Source organism: Elgaria multicarinata, chromosome 7 (genome assembly GCF_023053635.1).
Source record: "Elgaria multicarinata webbii isolate HBS135686 ecotype San Diego chromosome 7, rElgMul1.1.pri, whole genome shotgun sequence".
Taxonomy (NCBI): Eukaryota; Metazoa; Chordata; class Lepidosauria; order Squamata; family Anguidae; genus Elgaria; species Elgaria multicarinata.
Genome location: NC_086177.1, coordinates 35,549,909 through 35,562,764, shown reverse-complemented (window position 1 = coordinate 35,562,764; position 12,856 = coordinate 35,549,909). Strand labels below are relative to the sequence as shown.

Sequence of the window (12,856 nt, the reverse complement as noted above, 5' to 3'; positions counted from 1 at the left end):
TGTAGGATGCACTCTTACTCTAGTAAATATGCTTGGGGCTGCAGCCTGTCGAATCCACCCTGAAAATAATTATAACATCTGGATCTAGAGAGAAAACCCGAGATTCTTAACTTTGGTAATGTAAGAGTCTTGTGATGATGAGGTTGCTAGGAACTTAATATTGCAACATTTGGTGTAGATTTCAGGACTGAAAATTCCGTTTTTAAAAAAAAGTGTTCTAAAACTCCAGAAACTAAAAGAGAGGTCTTATTTTGAAACACTATGAGCCACTTCTATTATTTTCAAAGACTGGCTTTTGGATGTAATCAGCAAGTGCTTCGGACCCGCCTTCACTCCAGCCACCTGGCATTGCACGTTTGGGCTGATGTAGTTGCCTTTTGCTAAAGACGATGCTTGCAGGCAGAAAACCCCGGGCAATACGCTGCTTGGCCACTGCGTTGCAAACTGCAATTTGGATCGTTGCGCTGATTGGCCCATGTTCACGTGCAGGGCTCTTCCGTAGGTCTTTCCCTCCCGGGAGGGTTCGAGCTTGGAAGGTTAATTAGGATTGACGAGAGTTCCGGTTGTTGCATTGTGAATGTGCTGCTGCTGCTGAAAAACAGAGTAAGTAATTTTATTAATGGTAGTTAATATGCTGCTTTTAGATCTGACTCTTGTTGTTGCTTTAATTCACCGGCATAATAAGACGGTAGGGAGCGACTGGTTTTGTACTAAATCCTTGGTGCATATAATAGTCGATGGATGGTGGAAGACACTACACAGATATACAATGTCAGTTATATAAATTAGGCAGATTATTACAAGTAAAGCTTAATGTGAATGAGGTCAATTTAAAAAACAGAAAACTGACAGCTTTCTCTCTCCAAAAATGAACATGGTTAATAACATATGCTCTTGGTTGGGACCACAAATATTCAGGCGTCTTCTTCGGGTTGGATAATTAAGGTTGTTTTGGTTATTGGGAATGGAAGAATTTATAAACAGGAATACATTCCCCCCCCACACACACTTTTTTTTAAGGTTGCCCATATGCCACAATAGAGCAATAACTTCCGTGAACCTTATTTGCAAGGCTCAGAATATGAATTTTCCATTGATGTGTCTTAGGATCCAAGAAGATGGTCTATGCTTAAAGACAATTTAGTACGAGAGGCTTAAACAAAGTCAAATTATATATCTGACTTTCACTTCTTAAAGAGATTCTGATTAGTAATGTTTGAATTGCCACAATAAGTGAACTATGGTATTCTATTATATTCCAGGATGGGATTGGACTGGATTGGTTTTGGCTATGCAGCATTAGTGGCTTCTGGCGGGATCATAGGCTATGCAAAAGCAGGTATGGTGCCCATGTACACTCAAGGTCTTTTGTTTTCTGCAAATAAATTGATTCCCTGAAATAGAAGGGCCTCTTGTAAAAAAGAAAACTTCAAGAATTCACTTTTTAGTTTGTGTGAAGATAACAAGCTGCCGTTATTAGCTCTTGCTGTATTGTGCTGATTTGCTGTTGCAGTCAACTGATTGCCTTTTTATGTGAGCAAGTGCTTTGGAACGATAAACTCACAAACAGCTATCAGCTTCCGCAAACTGATAACTCACTGTGGAACACCCTAATGTTTGTGTGGTACAAGCAACATTGTTTTCCCTAACTTGCAAACAGTGCCTGTGAAAGTGTTAGGTCACATGTTTGGTTTCATGCACAAAAGAAACATTCTGGAAATTTTGAAGCCATCAAATGGAAGAAAAGGGGAGGGGGAAAACACTTCTCCACAATTCTCAGAAAAACAATGAAAATTTTGGGAAGTTGAAATATATGCCATAATTTGCTTTCTAATCAAATCTATATATGCTTCTTACTTTAAGCCTGCAATCACATACCCACTTACCTGGGAGTAAGCCCCATTGAACTCAGTGTGACTTCTGATTAGATATGAATATGATTGTATCATGTATACTTTGATATTTTTCTGTAAATTCATGACTTTTAAAACTAAAAATGTCTTGGATTTATTTGGAGAAAGATGACAAATACAACTGTGCTATACATGCCGTTGCATCTTAAGTGAGAAAATAAGAAAAATGTTTAAATGAAAGTTGAAAATAAGAAATTATGAACATTGTAGCAAACAGAAGGACTGCTATTATCTGGTCTTAGAAATGATATGTAGAACTCAGCATTATGCAGAAACTGAAGAGACTTGTATTTTTAGACAGAAAGCTCAGAAAATAAACGTTCATATAATGAAACAATGGAATGGCAATACATTGGAATATTAATATATCATCATTAGTCACTATAAGACTATAGTCCTATACTTACAGTTTCTCATTTTGTCCAAACCACGAAGCTATAGTTACCAGTTTTGAAACAAGCCATGATCTTAAACCAACTTCAAATTGTGGTTTAAGATCCTGACTTGTTCCTAGACTGGTAATTATAGCTTCTTAGTTTGGACAAAATGAGAAAGTATGGTTAATTAGAGGTTTCCTGGTTTGTTTGCTTATGTGCCAGAAGAAAGAGCAAAGGTGCTGCAAAAGACGTATTCATATCTTGGTTTATTAAGCTGAGCTATTATTGTTATTGCCCATGGCAATAATTACTGTATGCTTTTAAAATACTAGTAGAGCTTGTATTGTTTGAATCGGTGTCTGAAACATCCATTTCATGGACTTCAGGAAATAGAAAATTTGCTTGAATTAATTTCATACTCTTGAATTCCAAATCAATATATTAAATCTATCCAAGTTAGTTCCAAATCAGTCTATTAAAAGTATGCCTGCTAGTTTAATGAAAGTCTTCTGTTTCCTGACATCCTTGAAGCTCAAAGTATTTTACCCTTAATTCTGAAAGAGGGAATAGTGCATAAGGTTTTTATCCCAATTTCCCCCCAGATTCCAACTTTAAGCAATTCCTGTGGAGTAAAAAAAAATATGAATGGTTTTTTCTTGCATGTTTTGTTGGGCAAATCTCCCTCCCCAGGCCTGTCAGTGATGAATTCCTGTCTGTCATTTTCAATTGAATAAAAGTTTCCACAAAATAACAAAACTATGCAAATAGTAATGGTTTTTGTGTCCTTAGAGGAAAATCGTGGGTTGTATCCAATGGTGGTGGAAGGGAGACCACTGGTGAAACAGAGTTCCCCACCGCTCTGCATCCGCCCCAGTCTGCTCTGGATGGTTGAGGGGGCCCCTTGAGCAGGTTTGGGGAGTGCAAAATCTGGGGAGGAAGGATGGGAATCTGCCATTGTGCTAGCGAAGATCTGCTCATATGTCATTGGCTCCAAGCCAATGTTTTCCCCCCTCCCATGGCTTTTTCTACAAATGAATAATTGAGCAAGGAAGGTCTCTCAAGAACTGACTGTAGCAGTGGAAGGGATCAAAATACTGCAACAACAACAAAAACCTTAGGGACATATTCTTCCCTGGGCTTGCATGTATCATTCCCATTAACCTCAATGGAAAAAGCAATGCATTGATTTGCAATAAGACATTTCGTGCCATAGGGGACTTTCATCTGATTCTCTTGCAACACTTTGACAGGATGGGATGACATTTAGACGCAAGGCCCTTGAGAATAAGAGTCAAGGGTGATGTGGTGGTGGGGTGCTGGAGGACCCAATTGAATGTTTTCTGGATCCTTTTGTCCTTCATTTTGTCCTTCTGTGGTTAGAGGGCAAGTAATTGAAAAGAAAAAGTACCTGTGCGTTTTAAGGCACCTGAGCAAAGGGCTTTAAAGAAACATTTCAGCACTGGTAATTCAAATTTTGTAGTGTGCTTATTATGAAAATGTCAAATCTTTTTAGCATCACTCTAGTGAGATGATGGGGGTGAAATGACTAGAGTGAAAATGCTCAGGGCCCTTTAATACTGTCCTTGATTCTTCAAGTCCAATTAGGTTTGACCTACAAATGGAACAAGTGGCATTAGGAATAGGTGTTGAATGGTCCCTTAAGCCTGGTTAATGGGGCAATTCAACAGCAACCAAAAGTGGTGACATTTCGTCAGTTTTATTTGCAGGTCACTATATATAAACTGATAATGAGCCTAGACATCGTCTCTCGAGCCATCTTCCTAGAATAGTGCAGGATTATCCTGCAAAAGCAATGTGCTCTAAGAGCAATGTGCTCTTAGGCTTATTTTAAAGGATAGCAACATAAATGGTGAGCTCTACTATGAAAAAGTTATGGAGGGCAGGGCAGACAGAGCAGGATTTATTTATTTTTAAGTGGGCTTCTACTTCTGGTCTTTAGGCAAACAATGCTTTACATGAACCATAGTTTGCACAATTTGGATGCAATGTCAGACTATGGTTTAATCCAACCACGGAGGGAGTCGGGAGTGAACAAGGGGAGAGGAGCAGGCAAGTGCAAGGCTTGGACAAGAACAGCCAAACCAGTGGGCAGAACCCAATGCAACACAAGCGCTAACCTAAATTACATTGCACTAGCGTAAGGGACCTCTAGCGCAATGCTAAAGGAAAGCCTGAATCTAAATGTATTTTTCTTCTGGCTGAAAGACAACCAAGAGGTTATACGAGCTCAATCCTATACGATTACATGGAGAACGAGACCCCCTTGTTACAACAGCTTCAGTGGTGACTGGTCTGTTTCTAGGCGCAATTAAAAGTGTTGGCTGTGACCTACAAAGCACACAGATGTGGGACCAGCCTATTTCAGAGACCACATTCTCCCATATGAGCCTGCCCAGATGTTAAGGTCTTTGGGAGAGGATCTTCTTTTGGTCCCACCACCATCAGACGTGTGTTTGGTGGGGACATGAGGGAGGGCCTTCTCCGTGACTGCTCCAAGGCTCTGGAACAGCCTGCAGGGTGAGGGCTAGGCTGCCCCTATCCCTTTGTTGTCCTTCTGCCAGCAGGCAAAGCAGTTTTATTTTTTCAGGCAGGCCTATGGCATTTTTGTTTATATATTGGTTTATTATATTTTTAATCTGCCCAGTAACAGATGTAAACCATGAGCTTAAAGGGTTTTTAACTGGCTGGGTGCTGTTTATTTACTGCTATGTTTTTAATCAATTTTGGGTTGTTGTTGTTTTAATTGAGATTTCTATTTTTATCTGCATTTGATTATTGTTAGCCCTCTTGAGCTAACAATTTGCAGCTTTTGATGGAAATACTGGAAATAAATTTAATTGGTTAATTAATGAATTAGTTAATAGAAACCTCAACAAATGCTTTTCTCAGCTGATAATTTTGCTGATTTTGTTTTACATATCCAGTGCATAACTACTGCTTAACAAACACAGTTTATTTTATTTATTCAAGGTAGTGTCCCATCTTTAGCTGCTGGTCTGCTGTTTGGTGGGTTAGCTGGACTGGGAGCTTACCAGCTTTCTCAAGACCCAAAGAACTTTTGGCTTTCCCTAAGTAAGTGAGCTTTGAAAATGTTCACATGAAAATAATTCTTATGATAACCCTTCGAATACATCTATATTTTATGTCATTTGTCCATGTAGTACAACTTGTTTTACTCAACAGCAGCAATGCCACTTGATAAAAGCTGCATTGTTAAACACCTATTTTTACTAGGGCACTAGTTTGGAGTAAATTTGAGACTATTTCATCCGTTGCATTTTGTACTGGGAACCTGATTACAGAGTGCAAAAATGCACACACATTATTTTATAAATGTGCACCACAAGTGCAAATAGTAAATTAAACCAATGCTAAACACACATACGACTTCTCCAACTTGGTGTCCTCCAGATGTTTTGGATACAACTCCCAGGATTCTTGACCATTTGCCATGCTGACTAATGGGAGTTGGAGAGATGGGACATAGCTTAGTGATAGAGTATCTGCTTTGCATGCAGAAGGTCCCAGATTCAATCTGTGGCTTCTTCAGGAAGGGCTAGGAAAGAATCCTGCCTGAAGCACACACACCGTGGTCCACAAGGGTAGCAGCAGTGGGTGAGGAAACTGGAACAAGTGATGAATTTTCCACATTTCACTTTCCACAGCAAGCATCAGGCCATCTTGGAGTTGCTGTGGAGGGAGGTAGATACCTTGAGATGCCGGCTCAGTCTGTACCCAGCTTCACTACTCCTCCTCTTCCCCAGTTGGGGAAAAACGCATGGGGAGTGAAGCCAACTGAGCCATGGTCTCAAAGAGCACTCCTTGAGGCCACATTGATTGGTGGATATCATAAAGGTTGCAAGGAAATTGTGTGGGGCTGGTTTCTGATGCTCAGATTAATGTATCCGAATGGTAATTTGCTAGTCTTTCAAGTAAGGAAGCTACATGCTTATTCTTAAGTGCTGTGACACATCCTTCAAATACGAAGGTACCATTGGCCCTCCCTGAGAGTAAATGTTCTTAGCAGTGTATCCCAAATATGTGATACTGCTCAATATAACTTCTCACTTGGGAATATCCGTTTTCTCCTAGGTTAGATGTTAACAAGCAAATTGGTACTGAAGCTATAATTAGGATACTTTTCTTGAAAATCACTCTTTGCCATTTAGAATTTGTTGTTCATACATGCTGTTTTAAAAGGGGGAGGGAGAGAGAAAAGAATTTTAAATAATTATTATGTTGACAGTGTTATAAAGTGATGTGAAATGTTTGCATTGGTGAATGTTTCTGACCCTGGTATGGTTTCTCTTTTTAGCTTCTGTATGTGAAATACTAACTTACTTGACACTGTTGGTTTTTCTTTATCATTCTCTGCAAGTTGGCAGTCCCTCACAGGAACACCCAGGAGATAATGCTGCTTTGGTTTTTATCTTCCAATTAGTTGCTTCTGGAACTTTAGCTGGTATTATGGGCGCGAGATTCTACAGCTCGGGGAAATTCATGCCTGCAGGATTGGTTGCTGGTGCAAGGTATTGTGCAGCATGCCTATGTTTTTCTTATTTTCAGCAATAAGGGTGCAATCTTATGCAAATTTGCTTGGGAGTATTCCATCTATTTGAACGAAGAATGCTTTTTTTAAAAAATAAACACTTCTGTTATACATTTTTATTAAATGTGATCATTATGTTCAATGATCAGGGTGATGATGAGCAATGCTGTGGCTTTGAAGATTGTGGGTGCTAACCACCTCCTAAAATGTTCTTCTCTTCTTCCCCCTGCCCCGCCTATCCTGTCCCCATCATATTGATTCTACTCAGTGATAACCAAAGACAGTCTCTTACTATGAGTTCTCCCTTCAGCCGGTCAATTGTTGTTCTCTAGAGCCAAGTAAACACAGTGGCTGTGTCCAAATTTTTCCAAGCGGGGAATATTTCTCACTTGCAGTATTGACCATCCTTGGAGGATAGATGAAGGCAGGGAGTTTTAGCACTGCCAAAAGATGAGGCAAGCATTACCCTTAACTGGTTTTTAGGGACTGCATGGTACCAGTTTAGCAAGGCTGAGAGTTGGGGCTACTGGATAGCCACTAGATCAGTCTTCCCCAAGCTGGCATTCTTCAGATAGATTACAACACCCAGAATTCTCCAGTCAGCTATCCTGCTTGGGGATTCTGGGGGTTGTAGTCCAACACACCTGGTGCTTCTCCACACAAGTGATTTATTGCACTCTTGTGATTGGTCACTCATGGAAGTTTGGGGGTCCTTTTCATGACGTCAACCTCCAATGTTTCTCACACTGTTTTCAAGCGGGAATCGGTCATTTTAAAAAATCCTGAATATGCAGTAAAAAATGGAAAACACACTATAAAACAGCACCATCTGCTGGGGGGAGAATTGAAACGTATGGGAAGGAACAGGCCAAAACACAGGGAGGGAGCACGTGCATTACGCTGATCGTTAAACCCATGAAGACTCCAGAAGACAAAGCCCTGGTAAGGCTGCAGAATTTTTGCTGAATATGGAGAAGCCCCTGGGTGGGACCAGGTTGTGGGAGGCTGCACTAGACGATGTTTGTTTTTCTCCCATCTGTGACTCAGTTGGACACCCAAACCAAATGTGAGTGGGAAATAAGGACCCAAAGCAAAGAGATTGCAATGGAGGTGACTTTCTACTTTTCCATGATGTCCATGAACTGACTACAGTTTCCTTTACAGTTTGCTGATGGTTGGGAGACTCGGACTGAAGATGATGGATGAAAAGCCTCATGAGAGATAACAGGACAGTCCATATGGTTTGAGATGTGGATAAGAAGACTGAACGTGCACCATGATAAAGGCGATAAGCTCAACAGAATGGGAGAAGATCATGACCTAATTTAGATGGTCTAATTTAAGAAGAACAACATATTATTGGGATAATGGACAAGATTCCCTTTGTATATATAAAAAAATATCTTTCCACATTCTAGAAGTAACTTCTAGAATGTTTGGTGCGGTAATGTCAGCGTAATACTCTTTTTCTCTCAAGGTGATGATGATGATAAATGTCTCGAAAGGCAGAGGCAAGCAGTTGTCTTAACTGAGAAAGATATTATAAATTGTGAATCAGCAGGGAAGGTCTGGGTGAATGCAGTACATGCTGGTTTTTTTATCTGTTTTGTTCCTGCAGGGAGGCAGCAGAAAATAGGATCAGCTGAGGTTCTCACCCATGGCTGCTACGGCCTTATATGGTCCCTTACACTGCCTGCTGGTATGACATTACTCTGCCCAAGTCATGTAGCAAGACCATTTAGGAGGATGTTTGTAAAGGCAACTGCGACAGAGCCTGTGAGCTCTACTCTGTCTGCTTCCTCCCCAACCTTTGGCCCTCATAGATGTTTTGGACTTCAACTTCTATCAACCCCAGCCAGCAGTGATCAGGAATGCTGGGCATTGTTATCCAAAATATCTGGAGGGCACCAGGTTAGGGAAGACTGTGTTGATACGGCTGTCTCTGCAGATGCCACCATAGGTTTCAGTAGAGGGGAAGCTCAGGTTGCCCGTGTCTTAACCTGATTGAGTTTTCAGCTATGAGCTTGTTCATGCAGAAGCATGAGGATAACGTCTCCCTACTGTGCCACTGAAAATAAATGTTTGTAATATATACAAATATAGTTATGATCCTCAAAGCTATTCTGTACTGGATCAGGGTTCTCTTGTGCTCTTCTTACTCAAACTGGTTTTTTTAATTTTTATTTTTAATGGAAAGTGTTGAAATGCAGTCTTTGATCATGCATCTCTGTCTTGTCTTTTTATACATATAACAGAACCCGGAAAATATTGAGTTCGCTGCATCTATAATGCCATTTCTCACATCATTAAAGCCCACCAAGACTACTCAAAGTTTCTTTTTATGGTTTCTTTAAAGAGAACCGATGACCAGGTCTAGAAACAGACAGCTATATAAATAAATAATAATAATAATAGAATGTGCTGTGGCAGAGTCAACATTAAAAGAAAATGCTTTGCAATTTACAGCTCAGCTTGCTTGGGGAAATGTTGCAAATGTGCACCTATGTGCCTTATTTCAGAGGTTCACAGTGAACTCTACAAGGTTTGTGTAGGGGCAGTTACTTATTTATTTACAAAATTTGTATACTGCTCTATATCTGAAACAGATTCCAAAACAATGAACACAAGAGTTAAAACAGTAAAAGATACAAAAATTAAAATACCCTTATTATACCAATAAACACAGAATGCCAATAAAAACCTTGGCTATCAGTCAATGAATACTTCCTGGAATAAGGTTGTTTTCAGGAGGCACCAGAAACAATACAGCGTTGGCGTCTGCCTGACCATCGGGGCAGGGAGTTCCACAGAAAGGGGGCCACCACACTGAAGGCTCTTTTCCTGGTGGACTCCAATCAAGCCATGGAATCACCACGAGGATGACCTCTGACAACCTCAGTGACAGGGCAGGTAGGTAAGGGAAAAGGCGCTCTCTCAGGTATCTTTGCCCCACGTAGTGTAACTACTCAGAATACCCTTCTCCAACCTGGTCCCTTCCAGATGTGTTAGGCTGCAACTCCTAGCATCCACCAGCTGCTGGCTGGAGGATGCTAGAAGTTGTAGTTCAACACATCTGGAGAGGAACAGGTTGGGGAAAACTGATTCAGGGGCTTAACGCAGCCTATAAACTTTATCTGCTGCTTATGCTAGGTACTTCTTGTAAGTCTCAATGGAGACAGAATGGCTACATTCTGAATTGGGCACTCCTCAGTTGTACTTGGGAAACACAGAGGCCTTTCCCCTCTGTCCAGCCACCACTTAACGATAGTGAGGATGAATTGTAGCATGTTTCCCCTCAAAGGCTGCAACTGCATATTTTTCTTCATGCGGAAGCACTGCCATTTCAAGCATTAACCCCCAGGAGGAAATGTATTGTCTTCCGTTTACAAGATACCGCTGTTACAGAAGCATTCCTTGCAATCCTGACATCTCTGTTATGAAAGCTAAAACGCTAGCAAAATTGGCCCAATGCATATTTCATGTTGACGAACAAACACCAAATACTGCTTCACACAGTTAACAGATGTAGAAGCCTGGCCTATAAAAAGAAACCACCCAAAACCACTGGTAAAGTGAGAACATTTGTAAAAGCTGTCACTGTCCCATTGTTGAATGTATAGGATGGAGATTCTTTGATTACACCATAAACTACCTTGCAGTCTGTCATCAGTAGTTACTGTGTCCAAATTGTCATTAATAGTGTTGTGAGCTGATAGTTCCCTATTCTTTTCAAACGAGTGACAAAACCTGCTATGACAGTTTTACTTTGAGGTATTAAGTAATCAACGCTTTGCAATTTTCATTTGATTACAGTTATTCTATTTTCACGTCTTTGATAAGATCAAATAACGGGCTACTCAGATCATGATGTGTTGTACAATCAGGGTGAACGAAGAATGGGCCTACGTTGTAAGGCAGAAATTCAACTGGTAATGTTATCCTATCAATTTCCCTATGGTGAGAAGATCTCTGCTTGCAACCTACAGGTAGGGCATGGGAAGGGCAGTGGTTTCTTGCAGCTACCATTCACTTAACCCCCTTAACAGTTAGAGCCAGTGTGGTGTAGTGGCTAAAGTGTTGGACTGGGAGTCGGGAGATCCAGGTTCTAGTCCCCATATGGCCATGGAAACCGACTGGGTGACTTTGGGCCAGTCACAGACTCTCAGCCCAACCTACCTCACAGGGTTGTTGTGAAGATAAAATGGAGAGGAGGAGGATTATATACACTTCCTTGGGTTCCTTTAAGAGGGAAAAAGGCGGGATATAAATGCAATAATAAATAAACAGGTCTGTTTCACTCATAACCCTCAAGCTATATGCAAAATGCCAATTATATGCTATGGCCCCAAAAAAGCTTGATTAAATTCCTGTTTCATAATTTTGTGTGAGTTCCAAAACTGAAGGAATAATAATAATTAATAATAATAAAAACATATTTATTTGTTACCCACCTCTCCCTCCGGATCAAGGTGGGGTACAACACAAATGCAAACACCATAAAATACATATAATTGATTAAAACATTTAAAACTAATACATTTAATAATTATATATTTATCATGTGGCTAGCAGGCCACATCATTTGGCTAATGTGTTATATACGGTTGAGGGAAGGGATAGATCAGAGTGATAGGCCCACATTAGATCAAATGTATGTGCACAGCACACATTGTCTAGATCAGCCTTCCCAAACCTGGTGCCCTTCAGATATTTTTTACCTCAACTCTCACCAGCCCCAGCCAGCATAGCTAATAGGAATTCTGGGAGTTGTAGTTCAAAATATCTGGAAGGCATCAGGTTAGGAACGGCTGGCCTAGATGTCGCAGTATATATTACACATAATGATAAAATAAATTTGCTCTTAACTTCGTTTTAGACCGAGTGTGAAAATGGGAAGCATGTGGGAAGGTCAAAAGTGATAGAGAACAAAGAGTAAGTACATAACCATGTTCTTGTGTGTTGTTTGAGGCTCATTAGCTATTGAAATCACTGCTAATATCAAATTGGACAGACTAACTGCTGAGTGATCTCAGATATAACTCCAAGGACTTCAGATCAGAATTCCTGCACCTGACTGCAGTCCCACCATCTTCATTGCACTCTCTCCTGTAAGAAGCCATCTGTGCACAAGCTTCAGGGTTAATTATTATCTTTGCTATGATGGTGTGTATGTAGAGGCATCTTGGATCACATAGCTAGGAAAGCCAAAAGTGTTCCGATAAAATTGGCAAACATTTTCAAAACTGTTCTTCCCATCCTTAGATTGTCAGTGGGCTTCTGTTGATTTGCTTCAACCAATTTAGATGCTCTTCCCCAGGCTGGTGAAACGGTAAGGGATTTCACTGTGATGGTGCGCGGAACACCATAGTGTTCTTAGTCTCTTCTCTAACATTCATGAGCCATCTCGTCCTACTCAATACAGTTAAAGGGGCTCCCCTAAAGTAGATTGCCTGGATGAGTCAGGGAAAGGTAAATCCAGTGTAATGGGCAGCCACAGTCTGAATGCTGAGCTTTCACCTTTCAGCATGAGGTAGTGATACTAGAGCTGACATTACTGCTATGAATACTGAGAGAATAGTTGAGCAACTGCTGTGAAAAACCCTGGCATGGGGCATTCTGCAGGAATCTTGCCTGCAAAAGCAGGTTTTTCTTTTGAACAAAACATCACCCTCCCTCCTGCTCTGCTTTCCAAGAAATATTGACATGTGGGGTATGTTGATATGCAAACCCTATCAGATTGATTTCATAGCTAGGACCAGAAGAGGGTCACAGCAAGGGATCTTAATGTGGATTGTAGAGTGGGGAGTAATAGCAACAGAGCTGCATTGAGCCTTTGATATACGGTCAGAGAAAAGAGGTTGGAATATTTCTTCAAAGGAAGAGGAACATTGTTTATCAGGTGCACTGTAGTAAAAGGAATTAGTGTTATTTATTAGCAGGCCTGCTGGGCCTGCCACATTTACTAGTCCCTTCCTCTCATAAACATGACATCCTCA

General features: G+C 40.7%; 1 protein-coding gene across 1 annotated transcript; it reads left to right on the top strand.

Moving 5' to 3' along the window:
- The first annotated feature begins 502 nt into the window (after positions 1-502).
- On the top strand, positions 503-9,185 carry LOC134401441 (transmembrane protein 14C-like). The gene is made up of 5 exons (XM_063130370.1): positions 503-603; positions 1,263-1,339; positions 5,282-5,383; positions 6,753-6,840; positions 8,025-9,185. Exons 2-5 carry the CDS (start codon positions 1,264-1,266, stop codon positions 8,083-8,085), a joined length of 327 nt encoding a protein of 108 aa, XP_062986440.1. The 5' UTR covers positions 503-603; position 1,263; the 3' UTR covers positions 8,086-9,185.
- The last annotated feature ends 3,671 nt before the right edge of the window (positions 9,186-12,856 follow it).

What these genes read in the sequence shown, in the direction of transcription:
- LOC134401441 (XM_063130370.1), top strand. Translation starts at nt 1,264, where the DNA reads ATGGGATTGGACTGGATTGGTTTTGGCTATGCAGCATTAGTGGCTTCT. An exon ending in CATAGGCTATGCAAAAGCAG is followed by an intron (nt 1,340 to 5,281) that starts GTATGGTGCCCA and finishes TATTTATTCAAG; the next exon opens with GTAGTGTCCCATCTTTAGCT. An exon ending in GGATTGGTTGCTGGTGCAAG is followed by an intron (nt 6,841 to 8,024) that starts GTATTGTGCAGC and finishes TTTCCTTTACAG; the next exon opens with TTTGCTGATGGTTGGGAGAC.